The sequence below is a fragment of the Mytilus edulis genome, chromosome 9 (assembly GCF_963676685.1).
Source record: "Mytilus edulis chromosome 9, xbMytEdul2.2, whole genome shotgun sequence".
Classification (NCBI taxonomy): domain Eukaryota; kingdom Metazoa; phylum Mollusca; class Bivalvia; order Mytilida; family Mytilidae; genus Mytilus; species Mytilus edulis.
In genome coordinates, this window is record NC_092352.1 from 44,725,716 (window position 1) to 44,748,720 (window position 23,005).

Consider the following 23,005-nt stretch of genomic DNA (forward strand, 5'->3'; position numbering starts at 1 on the left):
AAACGTTTTAATGGATCCAAACCTTCTCCCTTTTTCTGAAACAATAGCATAACATCACAACATAGAAAAACACACGATAAAATATCAATTGGCAGGCCTAACTCAAAAAACGTAAATTAATACACTATGAACGAATAAATCTGATCGGCGATATCTGAATGCAAATGCACAGTTAATAAAATATTAGGGACAAACATGCAAGTCCAAACAAAGCCATGGCAAGACACCACTGCGAAATATTTAACCCTTCGAAAATGTTCACTTTAGAAAAAAAAACGGTTTTGATAATACAGGTAAATCTTGAAGTTTATACAAATTTAGTAAGAAAAAGTGAAAATTCATATAAAATAACAAAAAAGCATTATAAACAGTATCAACAGGTCGAATTAACAAGAAAATACGATTTGAGAGTACTCGCAGTTACTGACAGCTAGTTAAAAGCCAAAAACAATTAATAATAAATATTCATGCATCAGAGACTAAAATTAACTAAAACACATCCCAGGGATTTAGAATTAGGACATTTACATCAACAGTTATAAATCATAAATAAGAAACAACACGAACTCCACTAAAAACCGGGAGTGAAATCAGGTGCTCCCGGAGGGTAAGCATTTCCTGCACCGTATACGGTACCCGTCGTGTTATTTCTTTGTTCAGTTCGGTAATGATGGAACGTTATTATGACTGATGAAGAATATCACCCACTTCACTCCACCCGCCGATTATCATACTCTCAATCACGACCTATATTCCCGCGATTTCGCGGTTGAGTTCTAGTATTTATTAAAATAACAGATGCAAATAAACAAACAATTACATCGCACTCGTAAAATCAAGGATAACAACGAATACATCAAACAAAGACTAACACATTTTGGCACTTGATAGCGTATGTAAAGCTTTAATCTTATTCTATAAATATTTGTTACGAGAAAATAAACAGCTGATATTATAATACGTAGAAGACAGGGTGAAATTCCCAGAGTTATTAAGGTAATAACTTATAAGTCAGAAATATTGTCAATCAATACACAAGTTATTGTACATATTCATTTCAATGTCGATTGTAAGTTATTCAAGTGCAATTTCAAATATTTCTATTATGTGACTAATTAAGCGTGAAATACAACTGTTAAAAAAGTGCTAATATATATAGTTCTACTAATATTAAAAAAAATAGGCCGCTGGAGTTAGGGTTTGATTCTCCTTTATTGGCCTTGAGCGCACTTTATGTCAATTGTTTCAGAACCTTGTGTCATAAGTATCCACGATAACAAAAGTGTTCATTACAAACACCGACCTGGTTTAGTATAGTGAACTGTCCTACAATGTCGTCAGTTCTGTCTGGAGGATGCCAGGTTCGTTTTAATTTGTCACGATATGGCTAATATTATTAACGTGAAACGGAACAATATATTTTCTGAAGATCAAAGTCATTTGTATAATTATACAAAAGGTAACTTAAAATATCTTTCCAAGAAATTTGTCAATGCAACAACACGACGTTCGCCTTTTTCTTGGCTAATACCGAAAGAAATGCTGAACTGTTTGTCGCTTTAAGTTAAACACGAATTAACAAGGATATTTGCTCTGTAGGTTTCGATACTTTATTTACTAAGAGAGGTCAAACAGTTAAAATAAGTACTAAAAAGTAAAACAGCAAAAAAAACCGCACTCTAATGTTTATTCAAATAGGAAAGTCCCTTTTCAAATGGCAAATCAAAAGATCACACACATCAACCGAATGAAAAATAGATGTGATGTTCCTATTTTATTCATATGAAATGAAATGCTGTGTCGACTGGATTTCTTTGAATTAGTCGAAACTTAAATTCATTAAAGCAATTTGAAAGTTGAATTTGTCTACTGTAGATCTGATTGAGTGATTGATTTAGTAATTAAATGATTGATAACTTGTGTGTGGTTGCGAGTTTACACTTTCATCTCAAACAAACATATGCCTTAGAACTGATAGAACGAGGGGTCTTGGTGCCCATATTTCATAACCCTAGTCAAACCGTAAGATGTATAACTTTAATACACTTGATAAATGCTCAGTCTCCAAATTTCAAAGTTTGCATTAAAACACGTGTTTTCACTCCCAACGAAAAAACTGACACATAAAGTATGGGGATTCTGTTTAAATTATTTTTTATGATAAAGTCTTAAAAGCCATATGATCCTTCCAAATAGCCAAATGAGATACATGTTCTATAAATGAAAAGTTAATGAAAGGTATAAAACACGTCTACCTCCTTCTGGTTAACCCTAAATCCTTTATTTTATCTTAATCTTCAGGAAATGACTGCTAATGAATTATTGACTAACTTAGTGTCCGCAAGATTATTTGTGAACTATTCAGTGGTTCTGCAATATTCCTAAACTCCCTGGTCATTAATAATAAAATCACGGTTCCGTCTCTCTTATGCAAGTTTAGGTGGTTGGATTTTGCTAGTCTTGTTATGTCCCATTTTTTGATTTAGCTCTTTACGTTTTTAATTATTCAAAACTCTCTCTCTCTTATTTTTGTATCCTCTTAATAATTGTTTTGAATTGGATTTTCAACTGATATGTTTCGAGCACAACTGATGAGTTCCATGTTTACGTAAGCAAGTAATTAACTTTATTAAGAATTATTTACATTTTGTGAGGTTTTGCTCTTTAATTTCCAGTAATAATGTTTTTTAAACATACTAAATTATAAAGAAACTAAGGTTTCAAATTCTTATGCAAATATAAAAAAGAAGATGTGGTATAATTGCCAATGAGACAACTGTCCACAAGAGACCAAAATGACACAGACATTAACAACTATAGGTCACCGTCCACTTGAAATGAGTTTGGCTATTTTTGAAGGTCATCTATGGTCATATAGCTCATCAACTGTTTGTTATTGTTCATCCTTGGTTTCAAATATTTGGCTTTTTGACAGTTCTGATGATGGTAAATCCTGATAGGTGTTTCGAAGGTCATATAGCTCTTCCACTGTTTCTGTTATTATGCATCCTCGGCTTTCAAATATTCGGCTTTTGACAGTTCCTAATGATTGTAAATCCAGAAAAGTGCTTTGGATGGGATTATGGATACGACTTAAAAATTGGTTGTATTTATGTTTATTAATACTTTCACTGGTCTAATTCAAACAAATATAGTAAACATATGTGCTAATATCTCTGTTTTTTCTCAAATAGAGTTAGCATTTATGATTTGTGATTTAATATTTTATCACGATTTCTATGAATTTAAGTACAGTAGATCATGAATCAAATTGAGAAGACATATAAATACATGCGAAAGCAGAGGAATAAATGTCACGTTACTTGACACCTGAGAAGGCAATCGGCTTAGGAGTAGTAAACATGAAACTTCACATGTAATCTAAACAAATTACTTTATTGGTACAGATAGGTTAAACAAATAGAAAAGTATTGATGTCAGAAGGTACACAGATGAAATAGCCCTCTCTTTGACATATTCCCCCATTTCCGATCTCTATTTTATTTTGTATTTTTTTGTCAAAAGCACAGATGATAAATTCCTTAGTCATAGTACTTACGGAGACTGGTATATTAATAACGCTATATAAAATGACTTAAACAACCTTGATTGATATTTTTTTTTATTCATGAACAGACAATTAACACATTTTATTCAATAAAAAATATTTGTTTTGAATACATGTTTAATCAAATAATGTCATTCTTCGCTATTTGACAAACTACATATTTATTAAAATAACAGATGCAAATTAACAAAACAATACATCGCACTGGTAAAATCAATGATTATACAATATACATCAAACAAAGACTAACACATGTTGGCACTTGATAGCGTATTCAATGCTTTAATCTAATTCTATAAATAGATGTTACGTGAAAATAAACAGCTGAGGTTATAATACGTAGAAGACAGGGTGACATCCCTGGTGTTATTAAGTAATAACTTTCATATTAGCAATATCGCAATCGTTACACAAGTTATTGTACATATTCATTGTAATGTCAATTTTAGATTATTCAAGTACAACTTCAAATATCTGCATCATGTAACTAATAAGCGTGAAATATATATCTGTAAAAAAAATGGTAAAAAGTGCTGCAAAAGTTTAACTAGAATAAAATAAAATCCGGGGAGGAAAGGATTCTCCCCTATTCACTTAGAGTACACTTTAAGTCGATTGTTTTAGAAACTTGTATCATAAGTAACCACGATAGCAAACGTTTTTGTTGCAATCACAGAGTTGGTTCAGCTGATATAGTGAACTGTTCAGATTGGTTCGTTACTGTGATATATAAACAATACATTTTATTCTATATCTTTTATATTATGAGTTTAATCATTGTAACTAAACAACAATTTCTACTTCATTAGGAAAACTTTGCACATATGCTTTTTCAGCTTTTCTGCAAATTTGTTCTGCATTCCCTTTTTGTTTTTGTTTTCCTAATTATTTGCATTTTCAGATATTTTCTGCAAACTTAAATCGTGCACGAGTTTATTGTCATTAAAAGGCACGCAAACGAATCATTCAAATATATCTAATCACTGATAAATTACCCCAGGAATGTTAAATTAACTAATTGTGACAACTTTCAGAGCTTGACGAAATATCACATTTATTTTGGTTGACAATTTTGATTTGAAAACACCGATAACTATATGTTTCACCCGTAAAATTTATATCACATAAAAGAACATGTTGTGGTTAGTATATATTTCTTTGAATACTCTTGGTATTCATTGATTTAAGCTGTTTTGTCCTTCCTCCTTATGGTAAACAGCATAATGGATACTAAACTTGATAGGAATAGTATCTGTAGAAACTTGACGATTTCTGGACGATCGCTTGGTTGATATACTTCAAAAAAGCACATGATCCAATCCAGTAATAACGATACAGCACATCGTGTGATCTCGTAATACACAGCATATGGTCTGTAATAGAACGATATTTTAAATAAAATGTAGAACACATATGATCAGAAGATGTAGTTAAATACATTTTGGTTTTTTAAATGGGTACACTTACATGATGACCTCATAAATTCGTTCAAAAGACAACTGACAAAGACAACTGTTGATGAGCTCAGACACACGTACTCGTTGTGTGCGGAGTTTTCACTTTTATAACGTTTTTTACAAAGTCACAGTTGTATTTTGAACATCACCGAGATAATCATTGAGATTTTTGTGGTAGTTTTATGGGTAGTCGATCGCTAACATTAAAACTTATATAAAATGTGGATAGATATCGTACCACACAAGATGCAGTGGTATAATCTATATTTACAAATGTGCAGTAAATGTATATTTTTACTGAGTTGCAATTTATTTACAGCTTTAAAAATGTACAGTTTACATACAGTTTTACAGATGTACAGTTTACATACAGTTTTACAGATGTACAGTTTATATACAGCTTTATATGCGTATAGTTTATATTCAGATTTAAAGATGTACAGTTAATCTATAGTTTTATAGCTGTACATTTTGTATAAATCAAAAGCATTCTGGTATGCACACACTTAATCATGGAACGTTATAACTGTGCTGTGTACAAGTATTTCCATTTTGTGCTATCCATTTACATTTCTATGATGTTATCTTACAATTATATGGTGATATTTTACCTGTATATGGTGTGGGAACAACATTACAAGGTATCAATTTGTCATTATAAAATACAAAATCATCTTTATATGATGTAATTATCATTCTACTATAAACAAAGCATACATACGTTTTTTACCATATCCACATTTCATTATATGATCGGTATTTAAAATATGTGTCCTGTTTTTCCTTATGTGTTTGTTTTTGTTTTTAAATTACGTTTCATTTGCATTTGAATATAAATGTTGTGCAAATGCACTTATTTTTTGCACTCTCCTTTATATTTTTTTCTTGTACAAATGTTAGTTGATTTTTCATATGATGGGAATATTTTCTTTTATAATATGTGCAAACGTCAATATATGATATGGTTTATAGTGGCATGCTAAAAAACAAGTTTAACACATATTTGATTTGGAAGTTGTTTGTACAAAGTCAAGAATACGGTAGTTGTTTTTCTAGTTGTTTTTCACTTGTTCTGTTTGAATTTTTCATGTTTTAGGGACTTCCACTTTATGAATTTGCCTTGGGGTTCAGTTTCTATATTCGCATTGTCATTAAAATGGTCAATTAGCATGATCCTTGACCGAAAACTGTTCACATGAAAAAGTTGAATTCGTTTCATTTCTTTGGAATTATAATAAAATTTCCGCTCAAACTTGTATCTGTCGTTTGAGACTTGGGTGAGATTATACTTCAGTTGAAGCATAGGTACAACGTTTCAAAGATATATAATGGTATCACCATATATAAAGGTATAATTACACCATATAATGAGATAGAAAGTCGTGTGAAGGTAAAACATATCGTAGAAAGACAATGGACATACAGAGTTGTTATTTTGTATACTTTTTACCATTTTCTCAAGTGTTTAGAAATTCATACTTACGCATTATCAAATATTTTTCCAAAGCAAGTAAGACTGAATCCGGAATACAATAATAAACAGATGATCAAAGCTTGTGACAAACTCTAAAAATACATAATTAAAAATATAAATGTTAACAACACTTCTCAAACTGCGAACAAAAAAAAATCATATAGTAAAATCGATATCATCCTAATGATATTTTTTAAATAGTTCGTTTCTATATATGTTAATGGGGTTTTGTTTTGTTTTATTTTTCACTTCAGTGTTCCTGTTGTTCGTTTATTTTTTCCTCTTAGATTTGATGTGTTTCCCTCGGTTATAGGTTGTAATCCGGATTTGTTTTCTCTCGTTCGACTTGTGACCTTTGAACACCGGGATACTACTAGTGCCTTTATTTACAATTGATACAAGTACAAATGTTAAATACTACATAATTGTTAAATTTTTACCCAAACCTACGGTGTGGGGTGTCGCTAATAACAACTAATTTCAGAAACACACATTGAACGAAGGATAATGATGTCATAAGATTTTGTAATATGTAAAAGCGTGATGGTTCTAATTTCTGGATAACATTTAACATGTAGCTAAAATGATATTTGAATACATAGGTGATTGTGATTATATCGATCTATCAACCTCTAAGTCTGTGGTTGTGATTTGGTCATTGAAGGAAGGTGTGTATGTCTAAATAGTGGTATTTTGATTCATCTTTCGAGACATCTTTGAATTTTCCTTGTTCATAATTAGTGAGAATTTTGCACCATATGAATATAAATAAGAACGCTGTCGTTTAGGAGCTAATAGGACGACTCTCCATCCAAATCACAATGTATGCAAAGTTAACAGTTATTTGTCAAAGCACGGCCTTTAACATGGAGACTTGGCTCACACCGACCAGCAAGCTATAAAAAGGCCCCAAAAATGACTAGTGTTAAACAATTCAAACAGGATTTTTTACACAAAAACTGCTCTAACAGAGTTATGAGGTAGAATGATTGAAATCGATTAGTGATTACAACATTATCAGTCAACCATCAAGAATTCTTTGTCCCACTGATATATTCATACATCGCAACGTGATCTCTTTTTCAAACATGTCCTATCGATGATATAAAAAGCGCCCGATCTTTGCATCACATATCGTTCAAAAATCATTAAACCATAGCCCAAACCTGGTCAGATTATTGGATAGATGCCATGTTCACCAGTAGGAACTGTATGAATACGGATGGATAAGAGTTGGAGACGAAGGAGGGTGAGATCTCGGAATTTTGCTTTGAAATAGGTAATAGATAAGGAAAATACAGTTGTATAGTAAAACAATATGTTTTCACTTATTTGGTGATCATAATTACAAAATTCACTTCTTTTTGTGGCAAACAATCTGCGCTTATAATGAGATATTTAACCTGTTGATGTACAAGGTCTTACTTTCGGAGTTCTTTCAATAATCATTTTTATATCTAAATTTAGACTTAAATACAAAGAAAATCGGTTTCTGTTGTTTAAAAATAACATACTTTGTTCATTGAAAATATCAAATGTTAGATTATCATTCATTTTGACTAACGTCATATTCAAATTGAATATTAATGAATTGTGAAAACAAACAATTTTACGCAGTTATTTGTAACTAGGTCTAAGCCTCGATTAAATAAACCTGTCTTGCTATGTATTCAAACCATTGACGTGATAAACGAAAATGACACGATTGAGAGGTTGTTACAGGACACGTTCAAACGTCTAAAATAATATAACCATGCTAAGGTATACCAGTGTATATAGCAACGTTGTTTTGGATACAGTAGCATCGACATGACATGTTGGCGGATTGAACACGTAAATAATGTCGAACGACCGTCGCATGACTGTCGCACAACAGTCGTGGGTCACTCGCGCGTTTGACTCCGAACTACTAGTCTATGAAGAAGGCCCGATTTATTGCGTGCCATTTGTCATTTGCTTTCAATATTGTTCAGTGTCATTATAAGTTCGGTCCAAATAAACGAAATTTTTCGTATTAGTTTATATTATAATTGTACGCCGAATTTAAACCAGGATGCACCCAAAAAGAAAAATTAACAAAAGAAAGATGGTATCAGTAAACGTGGGTGATGTTGACCAGACGAAGGACCCCTACCACAATCTGAAACGATTCGGAAACTGCAGGAGACGATCCTTCTGGTGACGTCGTCACTGTGACGGGGGACAGGGAGGAGTCTACGGACATTCCCGCTGAATTCCATTTTCTGAATAAAACGAAAATGTGTTGCACGACGAACGCACCACTGTCGTACGACATACAATCATTGTTGCGCGAGCATCGTACGAAATTTTGTAATCTGGAGACAATCGTGCGACAATCGTACGATTATTTTTATTAAAACAGTTTATGTTGGTACTTATTTTTATTAAAACAGTTTATGTTGGTACCCACGCAAGACAGTTGCACGACTGTTGTAAGACACTCTCACTCTTTCGTCCCACGACACACGACAGCGCCACGATGATGAAAATAGCGTGCTGTCGTGCAACTGTCGTACGATGATCACAGATGACCCGTGATTTGACCAAATTTCATGTCGTGGCTCTGCATAGATGTGTCGTGGGTTCGTTGTGACCAGGGCTTTACAGGGTGATATCTTTCATGTTTTAAAGTCGATATTCATTTTCAAAATGACCACGTAACTGTACCAAAAACTAAAAGAGTATACTTGTCATAATGTCTTGAAGACAAGATCAAATAAAGTATGTTAAGCGATGTAACAAAAAGTGGTATTTACTACAGCACATTATATGTATTGGTACACATCTACTATACCTACCCCTTTCTGTGTTACAAGCTCTATGTTCATTATCAGGAGTACTGTAAAGTGAACAGCAGCATAGATATTAAATACCAAAGAATGCTTTGGGTCATACTTTGGATGTGGTGCCTTGACCTATATAATATTTCAAAATTTTATAAATACATGTGTTAATATATAAATCTATATACAATATGTATCTTATTATAGACTCAAGTCATTTAATGTTATGAAGTCCTTGTCAATTTAGCTAAATTTAAACTGTCCATGTGAAGTATTTTCTTATACTAAAAAAATACTTTCGTTATGATTTGTGTGATATTCTATCATTCGGAACTATTCAACATAAATTGTAAACACTATAGTATTTATTTTTTGGTCAAATTTGAAGGATAAAACCAGAAATGGTAGACGCGCCAAAACATTGTAAGTTTTTATGCAATCTTTCAAAATCAAAAATTTCCAAACAAAAGCAGGCATTTTTACTTAACGATAAATCTAAATGAACTTTGTCATTCGAAAATAACACATGCTTTGACATTTAAGCCGAATAAAACTTACGTTCGGGATATCTTCAATTAATCCTGTCCTAGGTTTTCCTTCCTCCCATCCTGGTCCACAAAATAACACACCCAGTTTGTTTTTTATTCCCTTTGTATCCAAAAAACGTTGAAAAGTATACTTGGCGTGGCAAAACTATCAAACAAATATATAAGATTGAAATGCGCATAGGGAAATAAGAAAACAAAAATATGAGAGAGAAGAGGTGTAACTATAGTATACTTTATTGCAAGTGCAATTTGACATATGCAATAACCAAAGCCTCTTAATTTTGAAATAGTTAAGAAGACACAACCAATATATAAAGGATAGTTTTAGCTTGTTATCATTATTCTTAAGATCCCACGTTTGAAATATGCCATATACGATTAATGAGGGTTGGACAGGCGTAAAGGGACATGCCAATAAAGGGGCTCAAAGGAGGAGTCGGGGGCAACAATTAGAATAAGGAGGGCGTAAAATAGGAATATGCTGGAATGTTGTCAGTTTTTTCTCCTGGAGTTAAGGGGATAGGGAGTTTAAGGTATGGAATTAAAAATGGGGATCAAGGATTCCTTCTCCATTCCCTTGATAATCAAGTCGATGAGTATAGGTCTTAGGAATGTGAATTTTCCGTTAAAACATTCCATCAACAAACGTTCAGAATATGTTGGCAATGAATAAAATCAACATTTTTTAAGTGTATTAGTTACAAACAGGTTTCTGCTTGAATCAAAGTGAGGGTGTTTTTTTTTCAATATAAGATGTAGTTTTCATAAACAGAGTATAAGCATGGCAATACTGTTTATATATAATATATAAAACTAAGTATAAACCAATAGTATAAAAGAGAAACACTTGTCTTCAAAGTAAAATGAAAATGAAAATTATCGTATGAGAAGATGAACATTTACAGATACAGCATTTGATGTTTTAAGAATCCACAAGTGAATAATACCACAACTGTAGGTACTTTCGTGGTAGCTCTCAACCCGGGGTTTACTGTCCTTATTTGATACTTATGTATCTAGATATAGGAAGATATGGTGTGTGTGCCAATGAGACAACTCTCCATCTAAATAACAATTTGTAAAAGTTAACCATTCCATTATATGTCAATGTACGGCCTTCAACACGGAGCCTTGGCTCACACCGAACAATAAGCTATAAAGGGCCCCAAAATTCCTAGTGTAAAATCATTCAAACGGGAAAACCAACGGTTATACTTAATAATAGCTGTGAAGTGTGGGGTAATCATAAAGCTGATTATATAGAGAAAGCACATTTATATTTTTTTAAACAAATTCTAACGGTTAGAAAAACTGCTGTTAATAACATGGTTTACTGTGAATTGGGACGTTATCCAATGTATTATGAAAGACAAGGAAGACTGTTTCAGTTTTGGTTCAAATTATTAAATACTGATAACTGTATACGTAAAGCATGGTATGGAGATATGTTGGAGAGTTCATTTAAAAAAAACAATGACAAATCGAATTGGGCTTGTTCAGTAAAAGATATTTTATGTAGTTATGGTTTTCATGATGTATGACTAAAGCAAAGAGTAAATAATGTTGATATATTCATACACGAGTTAAAACAAAGAATGAAAGATACCTTTATTGCTGATGTTAATGCTTTTTTTAATTATTCATCAAAATGTATACTTTATAGATATATATATGACACAGATATACTGCAATTTTATTTAGATAGACCTGTTAATCAAAATATAAACCTTTTATATGTAAATATCATATCTCCGCCCATAGCCTCAATATAGAAACAGGCAGCTATTACAATGTAGATAGAGAAAATAGATTATGTACTATGTGCAATACCAATATAGTAGAAAATGAATACCATGTTATTCTAGAATGTAATAGATATAGTGATGTAAGAAAACTACATATTAAGAAATAGTATTGGTAATATTCATCCACTTTTAAACTTATACAGTTGTTATCAGTTCACAATGTGAAAGAACTTTAAAATAATTTAGGTAAATTTTTGTTTAATATTGAAAAATGGCGTAATATGTAGTTGTATTACTTATCTACAACATAGAATTTTATGATAAAATGTGAGAATTCGAAGATAGCTCTTATAACATGGTTTCACATAAAAGAAATGAAAAAATAGCCAAACTCACAGAGCAAAAATAACTGACAACGTCATTATCTTTTTAAGCCATGACGTTGTCAGTTATTTTTGCTCTATGAGTTTGGCTGTCCCTCTTGTATCTTTCGCCCCTCTTTTACAGTGGGACGATTATATGTAAACAAGACGTTTCAAAACTTTAACCTGGAACAAACAAATTCTGCTGGGAGGGAAGAACCGATCAGAAAAAAAGTAATCCTATAATGCTATCGTTGCCACTCAAGTCAAGGAATAGCGGAGTTTTTTTTATGTGATTTATCCATGCTTATTGTAGGTTTTTTTTTATTTGCTTTAGGATGTTGTGTCAACGACACATCGTCACATAGTCTCTGTGACATAAATTCACGACAATTTACTTTCAGAAATTCAAAGATTGTAATATTGTATTTTGTATCTCGTTCTACATGTACATGTATATTCGAAGCAAGCAAGTTTTGTTAATTTACTAAAAACATTTAGACTAATAAAATATTATTATATTCACCTGTACGTAGTTTGGATCAAAAGTATTCAAGGGATGGGTCAGCCCATATACTACTTCTTCGTTTTCTGCTTCAAAGGTTCCTGTTTAAAAATAATGCTTTTTCGATTTTTTTTCTCAAAAAGAATTTGAGAAACACTTTCATTAAAAATCACTAAAAGATTTTTTAGAAATGCATCCGAGCCTTTTATTAGTTGTTTTGTTTTGTTTTTGTGTTTGTTTTTGTCTTTTTTTCTGTCTGTGACATCAAGGAACAGCAAGAACCTTCACCACAAGTTATACAAAAAACTCCACTCAAGAAATGACGTTCACTGATCTTTGAGACAAACTGATGACCAACTTAGATAATCCTATCACTATATTTGTCTATCATGGTCAACCAATGAGAATAGTATCTACCTTAAGTCAGAAATAAAAATACATATTCAATTCTGTTTTAGTGGTCATTTATTATTTTTGAAAAGCCATATGAGCTGTCAATTTTGATTTTAAACAAATAAAATTGGCGTCGAATAAAAAATAATTTGAAATGTTCCTGGATTTGTTTTTTCTCAGTCGATTTATGAATTTCGAACAGCGGTATACGACTGTTGCCTTTGTTAAACATATGGATTCGTGATAAAATCCTGCATTAAACAAAACTAGAACACACCAGCGAAATCGCGGGCATTTAGAGCTTGGTTGAAAGTAAGTAAACTGTTGTAGGATGAAATCTTTAAAAGATTTTATGTCTGAAGAATTTAAGAAAAGGTATCAAAAGTCATAGGTACTTGGAGACGGGACAATTATCGTAAACCCTCTCCCTTTTTTCCAAAGTCCGTTATTCTTTTGTTTTTTGTTTAATTCCATGATTTTCGAGTTTCTGTATACTATGTGTATTATAAATAAAGTGTATTTGCTATTAACTACAAATTCCAAGTTTCTTCTCCACAGCTATCACTGCTTTATTATATAGAGAGTCTATACATGCAGAATAACGCGAAGATAATTATCCTGTCCCCGAGAAATTATGAAAATTATGTTTAAAAGTTTAAAACCAGGACGCCTTTTTTACCGTTTCTCACCCAAAATAACCCAACTGAATAATCATAACAATGGATGACAAATGAGACTATGCATGGTACCTATAAGACACAGAGGTATGACGATTAATTTGTTGCGGAAGTAAGAGAAGCGACACACAAAATGAGGTCTTCTCGTTTAATAGTATAGATATCGAGACAGTCCCACTGTTATCTCCCAATTGAGATCTTATTAATTATGCATCCGCACCGGTTTCGAATTTTCCCGAAATTGATTTCAACTAGTTAAATTGAGTTTAATTAACATTAGATGTTTAGAATGAAATTCAAAACAGTGTGGCTGTGGCCATTGATTGACACATTAAATTCATTCATTGACTGGGACAATTTAGGTGAAAGTTTGTATGTAACGACCACTTCTCACTATGTACTTTTTAAAGACACTTAAACTATGGGGTCACCAAAGGTTCTCAACACCTTAATAAAGTAATTCGAAAAATTAATCAGAAATAACACGATGTTTTGATTTATATCAATTATATAAATCAAAACATAAAGGTTATTCCTGATTAATTTTTCGAATTATTTTATAATTAAAGGCGTTAAGAAACCTTTAGTGACCCCACAGTTTAAATGTCTATCGTAGGTACGTCGTGAACAGTGGTCGTTACAGACAAACGTTCACGTAAATTGTCCCAGTCAATGGATGAATTTAATCTGTCAATCAATGGCCACAGCCACACTGTTTTGAATTTCATTCTAATCCTTTTTGATTACATAAACCTGTTTGCATTAAAAATGCATCTACGCATTACTGAAAGCTTAACATGGACTACACATGCAAATTTGCATCTCTAATTGCGAAAATGCAGTCTTCTTAATGAATCTCTTTTGTTTCTCTTTTATCAGCTTTATAAAGTCATACCAACGTACTGTTTATACAGCTAATTTTATAAACGTGTTATTATTTTGTGTTTCTTTTATCACTATTTGTCAGTCGCTTTTGTCTTTAGTTAAATGATTTCCCCACAGTTTATGTTTTTGTAATTTTCCCATTTCGTGTCTTATTCAATTGTAACAGTAGACCATTTTCAGGACAAGACAAAATATCATAAAAAAAAATTGCGGTTTCAATCCGGTCAAGTTAGTTATATTACCAGTCAATTGTAATAAATGGCCATTTATTTTTATCTTGTCGGTCATTGTGATATGTCCATACGGTTCTCCTCATAACAAAAATAAATCAAATATGTCAAAGTTTGCATTTCATGATGAAGTGCTGGTACCAAGAAACGTGCGTGAGTCCGTGTCATTTGTGAAAAACTAATAAGAAAATCAATTATTTACCCAACAATATTTGCGTGAGATATGGTCATCAAATAAAATCAAATATAATTTTTTTCTAACTTACCAAACAATCTGTCCCATATGATAAGGGTTCCGGCATAATTCTTGTCAATACAATACCGATTTCGACCATGATGTACTCTATGATGACTTGGAGTGTTTAGTATATATTCTAATGGCCCAAGGGATTTTATATACTGGAAAATAATCATTTGCAATTTATCATAATTTTATCATTCACAAATTTGCATATCATCTGGAAGAGTTTCTTTCTTTAAGGAATTCCAATATGGTCATGACATAAAGTTTTAATAACTAAATGTTGCGATAGTATGTTATGTTCAAATCAACTTTTATACTTATTGACCTGTAAAATTCATGAAAAAACAGCTTTTCTAAGAATTGATTGGTTGATTAACGAATACATTAAAGAATGTGTATCGTTCAGCTGCAAACATTACATATGCAGCTATATTCATGACGATAGTATGTTCTGATTAAGCCCCTACATTGTTCAAGACTAATCCCCCGAGTCGGATTGTTAAACCGTTCACTTTTTGTGTAAACAGTTGCACAATCTAATTTAAATAAGATCTCTCACTTAGTTTTGTTTACAGAGAGAGGCCCAAGCGCGACATAAAAATGCCAATGAGACAACACTCAATCTAAGTCACAATTTGTAAAAGTAAACAATTATTCCTCAAAGTACAGCCTTCAACAGGGAGCATTTGCTCACACCGAACAGCAAGCAATAAAGGGCCACAAAAATTACTGGTGTAAAACCATTCGAAAGAAGAACCAACAGTCTAATCTGTATAAAAAAAAGAAATGAGATACTCTTATCAACCATTCGTACCTGTGTATGTATCCAAAACTGATATAAGATGTTCAATTCCATGTGGACAATAAAAATCTGTGGTGGGATAAATAAGGCAAGTGGTAGATAAAACACCTGCAAATACGTAAAATAATAAAAACAGTGTGCATCAAATGACGTAAAAGGAGGGATAACTCTAGTTTTATATAATTGGCGAAATCTGGTATATGGGACTCTCTACCGTCTTTGGTAGTTAGAAGAAGCAACAAACCCAGTACACACATCTTCTACGATAAAAAAATTACAGTAAGTAATATTGTCATAATTTATGTAATCAGCGGTTTTCTATGGGATTTTTTAGTTCTAAACTCTATCAGTTTTAAATCATTGTGATTTGGTAGTGTTATTTTATTTGTGATATATATTTAGACTATCATGTCTCAGAAGCACTGACATGTGTATGTCATTTGTGTTGTAAATGTAGATAGCAATAGTCCTGTGCGATGACTGTGACGAATTTGACGTGTGGGAATATGCAAAATACATTTCCAGATTTCAATGTTTTGTCAATAGTATACACACCCAGGATGTATAACTCTGTAAGATAGATTGTCGTAAGGCTGTAGCTAGATTGTAGTCTTCTGAACTGTGATGTACTTGATGGGCTGCCCACATAAAATTCACCTCTAATACAAACAAATAAATATGTAATACATAGAAAGATAGAAATAAACAAAATAGAATTATTGAATTCTTAAAGATTCATGTAGACTTATTGATTGATTTAGCTGGCTCATTGTCCAGTGGCAAATATTTCATACATATTCATGACCGGAACAAATGAACGATTTTAAAATTCAAAAAATAAGTTCTTTAAAGTAGGTCAACCTTGAAGCAGGGCGCTAGAATTCTTGGTATTTTTTCTGTACCAAAGAGCTGTAGTACAAATCAAGTATTGTAAATACAGGTACTTAAATGTCACATATAAAGTAATGAAATACTACTAAATATTAAACGTAAATTTCCGTTACTACAGATTTTTTACATACAGAAATAGTACCTATACAAAAGTAGCTGTGTATGGAAGATAATGGCAGGTTTTTCGCCTCCCAACATGCCCTTCAAATAGTTATTAAAGCTCTGTAACGTCAGAGTGTGTTATTCTCCACCAGAAGATCCTGATCCCACGTGGACGTTGCTGTATCTATAATACATTCCATACGGACGAACGGACGACCGGACATAGTCTGCCGGACGTGAGAAGCACAAATAATGAGCATATTGCTCACGAAAAACTACACATGACATGAAACTATTTTCTAGAAAAAAAAATTATAATAAAAGTTGTCAAATTGACCTTCTTCTTTATTGTTAATAAATATATTATTAACTGCTGCTGTATTAATCTGTTTAAAAACATTTTGCTCAAATATGTAATAAATTGAAAGATGATTCAAAAACCATGTGAAACAATATCACACATCAGTCTATCAGAGCTTCCGAAAACAGTACTTCTTTGTGCAAGTCTATATAAACAGTCTTACCGTGTGCAAATCTATGGAACCAGTAATAACCCATATCTACGCCTAAAAAGCACAACCACCATGTCCATTGTGAATTCCATGGTAACTCGAATATTTTGAAGTGCTCATGTACCCACATATACGACACAAGGCTAATGGCTTTTATGAATAACCTAAAATATTGACAATCCATTGTTTTGCATATAGAATGAATAAAAAAATGTATTTAATATATAGTTCTGGGTTTGCGATACCCTCGGTGACGATACGCCTACTACATGTAGCAGTTGCGTTGACCAAGTCACTCGTATATACTGTTTTTTATTGTAAATTGTTTTTGCAAATTATGTACGTGAACCGTAACGTAGGCCGTGCCTCACCCGAAAAGTTTTATTAATCCTGGAATTCAGATTACAACCTTCGCTTTTTGGTTCTGATCCTCTGACATCTTTAATCTTTATTTAATCAAATCAGTTGAAGGTTGATTGAAATAAACATATATCGATATGATACGTCGACAGTATTGAGAGATAAATAAAATATTATATTTAAAGTTATTTGAAAATTATACATCTTTACATGTAAACATATATATGATACGTCTGTGCATGTATGATACGTTTATATATGTATACATACGTATGATACGTGTATATGTGTATACATACATGTACATATGATACGTATGTATATATGATACGTATGTACATGTACAAAAACATATGAAACGTCTGTAAATGTAACATACATGTGATACATCTGTACACGTGTACATGCATATGATACGTCTGTACATGTATACATACCTATGATACGTCTGTACATGTACACATACATATGATATGTTTGTACATGTACACATAAATGATACATCTGTACATAAACAACACATACATATGATACGTCTGTACATGTACACATACATATGATACGACTGATCATGTACACATACACATGATACGTCTGTACATGTACGCATGCGTCTGTACATGAACACATACATATGATACGTCTGATCATGTACACATACATATGATACGTATGTACATGTATACATGCATATGATACGTATGTACATGTACACATTCATATGATACGTCTGTACATGTATACATACATATGATACGTGTGTACATGTATACATACATATGATACGTGTGTACATGTACACATTCATGATACGTATGTACTACACATACATATGATACGTTTGTACATGTATACATACATGATACATCTGTACATAAACAACACATACATATGATACGTCTGTACATGTACACATGCGTCTGTACATGAACACATACATATGATACGTCTGATCATGTACACATACATATGATACGTCTTTACATGTACACATACATATGATACGTATGTACATGTATACATGCATATGATACGTATGTACATGTACACATTCATATGATACGTCTGTAAATGTATACATACATATGATACGTGTGTACATGTACACATTCATATGATACGTCTGTACATGTACACATACATATGATACATTTGTATATGTTTACATACATATGATACGTATGTTCATGTACACATACATATGATACATTTGTATATGTATACATACATATGATACGTATGTTCATGAACACATACATATGATACATTTGTATATGTATACATAATACATTCATGATTGTGTATAACATTAATAAGAGGGCAAATGCCGCGTTAACTTCCTGAACAAAATTATAAAGAATTCGAAGATCACGGCCCAGGCCATTAATTATTTCTTAATTAATATTCAGGAAGAAAAAAAGAATAATGACTTATATAGAAAGATTTCATGAGGGATGGTCAATTTTAATTTGGAAAATAATCATTTATTTATAATAACAAGACAGGCGCCATCTCAGTGGGTTGTTGCATAGGAACAAAGGCACAATAAGCATGGGTTTTAATGTTGGTTATGACAAAAGCAGATGATATCGAGGTCAATCCTTGAGTGGCTATTACATTAAACGCTCATCAATAAACCAATTGTGTAGTGTATCTTACGATATCACCAGAATACATGATATATTCTAGTATGTAAATCCTAAAAACTTACAATGGAAATCTAGAAAACACTCCAGCACTAATGGATGTAATACTGTCACCGAGTCTGTACTTTCCATCCTTTTTGTAAGATGAAATGGCCAACTCTAGGAATATTAAAACGAAGAAGAATGGTCCAGACTGAAAAAATACAAACAAAAAATTATCATTATTTTATAATGTATAGCTATTAGTAATATGTCATTTATATACTTCTCCAATCTTAGTAAAAGTGGGCGCGTATATTAGGCTGTCCGGTATGGACTTTCACAAAAATATGGACGTTAAATCCGATGCCTTGTTTGGGTTGATGGCATGATCTCTGTACGTTGTAAAACCAATGTTGCACAACACTATGAGGGGTTGTTCCGTAGATGGTCCGATGCGATGCCAATATTCCGCCCATATCTTACATCGTATATCGTATATGCAATTGTTAATGCCCGCGTCACACTGTCCCGATTTTTACGCCGATGGCAACACGATTATGGAAATTTTCAAAATCGGGACTGATCGTATCCAGATCGGGCTATTCGTAGTGCCATCTTTAACCATCGTAGAACCATCGGCCACTTTTTCTAGCCTTCGGGGACAACTTCGGGAAGGGTTCTAAATTTTTTAACATGTTAAAAAATCCCCGAAGGTGCGTCCGATGTTGAGGGTTCGTATTGAGTTCGTATCACCATCCTCACCATCGTAATGTCACCGGGAATGCATCTTTGAACATCGTATTGCATTCGTATTTCCATCGTTTCCATCGGGCAGTTTTGACATTACGATGTCTACACGAATGAATCACGAAGCTACCCGAAGGTCTAAAGATGGCAACACGACTTCGTAAAGACCTCGTAATCCCGTCGTGTTGCCATCGAATAAAAGTACGAAGGCGACAAGATGGAACTACGACGGCAATAAATCCAGCTAAATGTAAGTTAATTTTCGCGCTAAAATACATTTAAAGTGCCATGCGCGATATGCACTGGTCAGTCTAATACGACAGTTAAGAAAGGCGTTCACAAAACATGGAGCTCATATCATATAATTCTATGAGAACAAGAAAGGCGACAGCGTTGTTTCTATTAATTCAAATGGAACAAGAAGAGCATCTATTACAGGCTCAGGATTTACTTTTACAAGTAAAATTTTTTTTTGTCAATTTTTCATATCAAGTAACATAATGAAAATCATAAACGCGCCTCGTACACCAACACTGCATGTACACGTATATAGGGAAACCAACTTTTTCTTCATTATTCTGATTTTTTATATATCGTCTGAGTTGTTGTCACACGAATGTTTACTCCATAACCATTTTGTTTTCTATATGTCATATTTTGCCGCATTTATTGCTTTCCCCACATCCTTCCTTTTGTCTATATTATTATGATATTCTCCTGGAAAGAACTCTTTTTGAATAAAAGGGATCAACGAACCCATTACCTTACCTTTAAGATAGATCAGTCAACATGGGAATAATTATTGGTGATTATTCAGACTAGTGCACCTATTTTACAGTTCAAACAAGGCAATGCCGAGCGTGGCATCCCCTCGTTTGTAACATATTGGGGACAAATATGGACACTATATTTGTATATGACACATGCAGAAAATGGTAAATTGAATATGCATATTTGATACATAAACTATTTTTTTAGAAATCAACCAAAACATTCAGTAACTGGAAATACCTTTAATATTGTCTTTAGAACCAGCAGGTAAAAAAATGAGCAACCAATTTCCTGTGTATTGTGCTATTTCAAGGAGAAAAAAACAAGTCCATCTGCATGACCTTGACCTTTTGCCTTGAACGTAAAAAATGTCAGATCATTACAAGGAGGATTTTAACCACATTTGGTATATTTATTATATATCAAATGTGGTTAAAATCTTTTGAAGCATATTGGTTTTAGAGTGTCCACAAGGGTGATATTGCCTTGTATTACAACTGCCACTGTGACCTTGACCTTTGAACTTTAAATTCAATAGCGCTTAAGATATTCGTAACAAGTAACACCATACCAAATTAAATGTACAATATAATATATATTCAATATTGATCAAACAATTTAAAACGCGTGAGGCCTTCGGCATATAATTTAAATGCATCGTAAGCTGTACACGACGTCTTTTAGACATCGTATGGCCATCGCGCCATCATCGTAATACCATCGTGTAGCCTTCGTAATCTATCGCGTAGCCTTCGTGATCCATCGTGTAGGCTTCGGCTGAGATATGAAGCTTAAATACTCGTCTTCGGTTAAACTTCGTATGTCCATCTTTTGCTGTCGTATATAATTTCGGCACCATCGCATAGACTTCGTTATTCATCGTACTTGCTTCGGTCACTTTTTGGTATTTTAACGAGATCGGGACCAACTTCGTACGAACTTACAATTTTCGCATTCGGGTGTCCATCGTATATAAAAATCGGGACAGTGTGACACGGGCATAATAGCTGTCGAATTCCCGCCCGTCATCCCTGTCAACCAACATTGCACACCTACTTAATTTTCTTTTTTTTTTTAAGTATTTCGCCCCGATTAAGCCTGAATGTTTACCCCTGGACATTAACCTACAACCAATCAAGCAATTAATCAATGGTCACTCAGTCCATCAATTAAACGGAAAAAGGGTTAAAGTTGATAAAGAGTTAGCTAGCGTATTCTAGTAAGGAAAAGATCCATAGAAAATAGAAATAGATTTGTTGATATATATACATACTTCGTCTGTGTAGGGCGGTACGTCTTTAACATCAGAGAAGGAGGTTTCATTAGGTGTTACAGCATAAAACAGCCGCCTCATTCCAACCTGAAACGGCACTTTTAATGCACTAGCCATGTTGGGTGTTAAATAAGTGAAATGAGAAAGATTATATACTAGTGTTTATTTGGTTATATATAAAGTTAAGGGTCATATGTGTGTGTACAAGATATTTAAAGTAAACATTGTATAACTTTAAAATCGGTTCAGGTAGTGACTAAAGATAAAATCCGATATTTATTTAATTTATTGAGCTAGAAATATAAAATATGGCCATATCTTATATCTTTCAAGTAAACGACTATGACCATATCTTTCAAGTAAACGAATGTTAGAGTCTTCGCTCTTTTCCTTACTGTAGTGAATAATGTAAATCTGGATAAACGATATTATCGCTATTTTGTGCATTTTTCCTTTGATCTTTTTTTGTGATAATTTTTCATATCATGCTTCTCGCTAGAGATAGAAAATTATCGCTAGAAACTGAGCAGGCACGTGTCGTTGCTAACGAAATTTACGTGAAATTGACAACGTCGTCATAAGTAGAATAGCGATAACAGATTATCATTGATCATCTCAATTCGATTGCCTTTCTCGCTTTCGCCGTCCCGGCTCAAGCGAAAAAATCAATCTCGTTGAGATGATCAACGATAATCTATTAATATTGCTGATAATTTCTGGAATTGTATAATACACTTGATAGATATAAAAAAAAAAATAATCCCACTATATCATGATATTATTTCGGGAAAAATCTAGATTTTCGATAAATATTACTTCAACTCTCTTCCAGTATTTTGACTATATCATCAATGCAGATAAAACTGAGAATGGAAATGAGTAATGTGTCAAAGAGACATGCAATAACCCGACTAAAGAGCAGAAAACAGCCGAAGGTCACAAATGGGTCTTCAACACAGCGAGAAAATCCCGTACCCGGAGACGGGCTTCATCAGGGCCCTAAACAAAAATATGCAGTAGTTCATTT

At 32.8% G+C, this 23,005-nt stretch overlaps 1 protein-coding gene across 1 annotated transcript; it reads right to left on the reverse strand.

Annotated features, from left to right (window-relative positions):
- Nucleotides 1-3,606: 3,606 nt before the first annotated feature.
- On the reverse strand, nt 3,607-22,208 carry LOC139488452 (alkylglycerol monooxygenase-like). The gene is made up of 11 exons (XM_071274057.1): nt 21,979-22,208; nt 19,271-19,398; nt 17,212-17,363; nt 16,250-16,353; nt 15,707-15,802; nt 14,915-15,047; nt 12,485-12,564; nt 9,862-9,996; nt 9,319-9,435; nt 6,509-6,591; nt 3,607-4,941 (listed from the first exon to the last, which is right to left on the reverse strand). Exons 1-11 carry the CDS (start codon nt 22,093-22,095, stop codon nt 4,752-4,754), a joined length of 1,335 nt encoding a protein of 444 aa, XP_071130158.1. The 5' UTR covers nt 22,096-22,208; the 3' UTR covers nt 3,607-4,751.
- Nucleotides 22,209-23,005: the final 797 nt, after the last annotated feature.

Bases quoted from the DNA above. Each gene is read 5' to 3' on its own strand.
- LOC139488452 (XM_071274057.1), bottom strand. From the start codon at position 22,095: ATGGCTAGTGCATTAAAAGTGCCGTTTCAGGTTGGAATGAGGCGGCTG. The intron at 16,354-17,211 runs GTAAGACTGTTT...TGTTTGTATTAG, and splicing joins GTTCCATAGATTTGCACACG to AGGTGAATTTTATGTGGGCA. The intron at 15,803-16,249 runs GTGTGTATACTA...ACGTATTTGCAG, and splicing joins TACAGAGTTATACATCCTGG to GTGTTTTATCTACCACTTGC.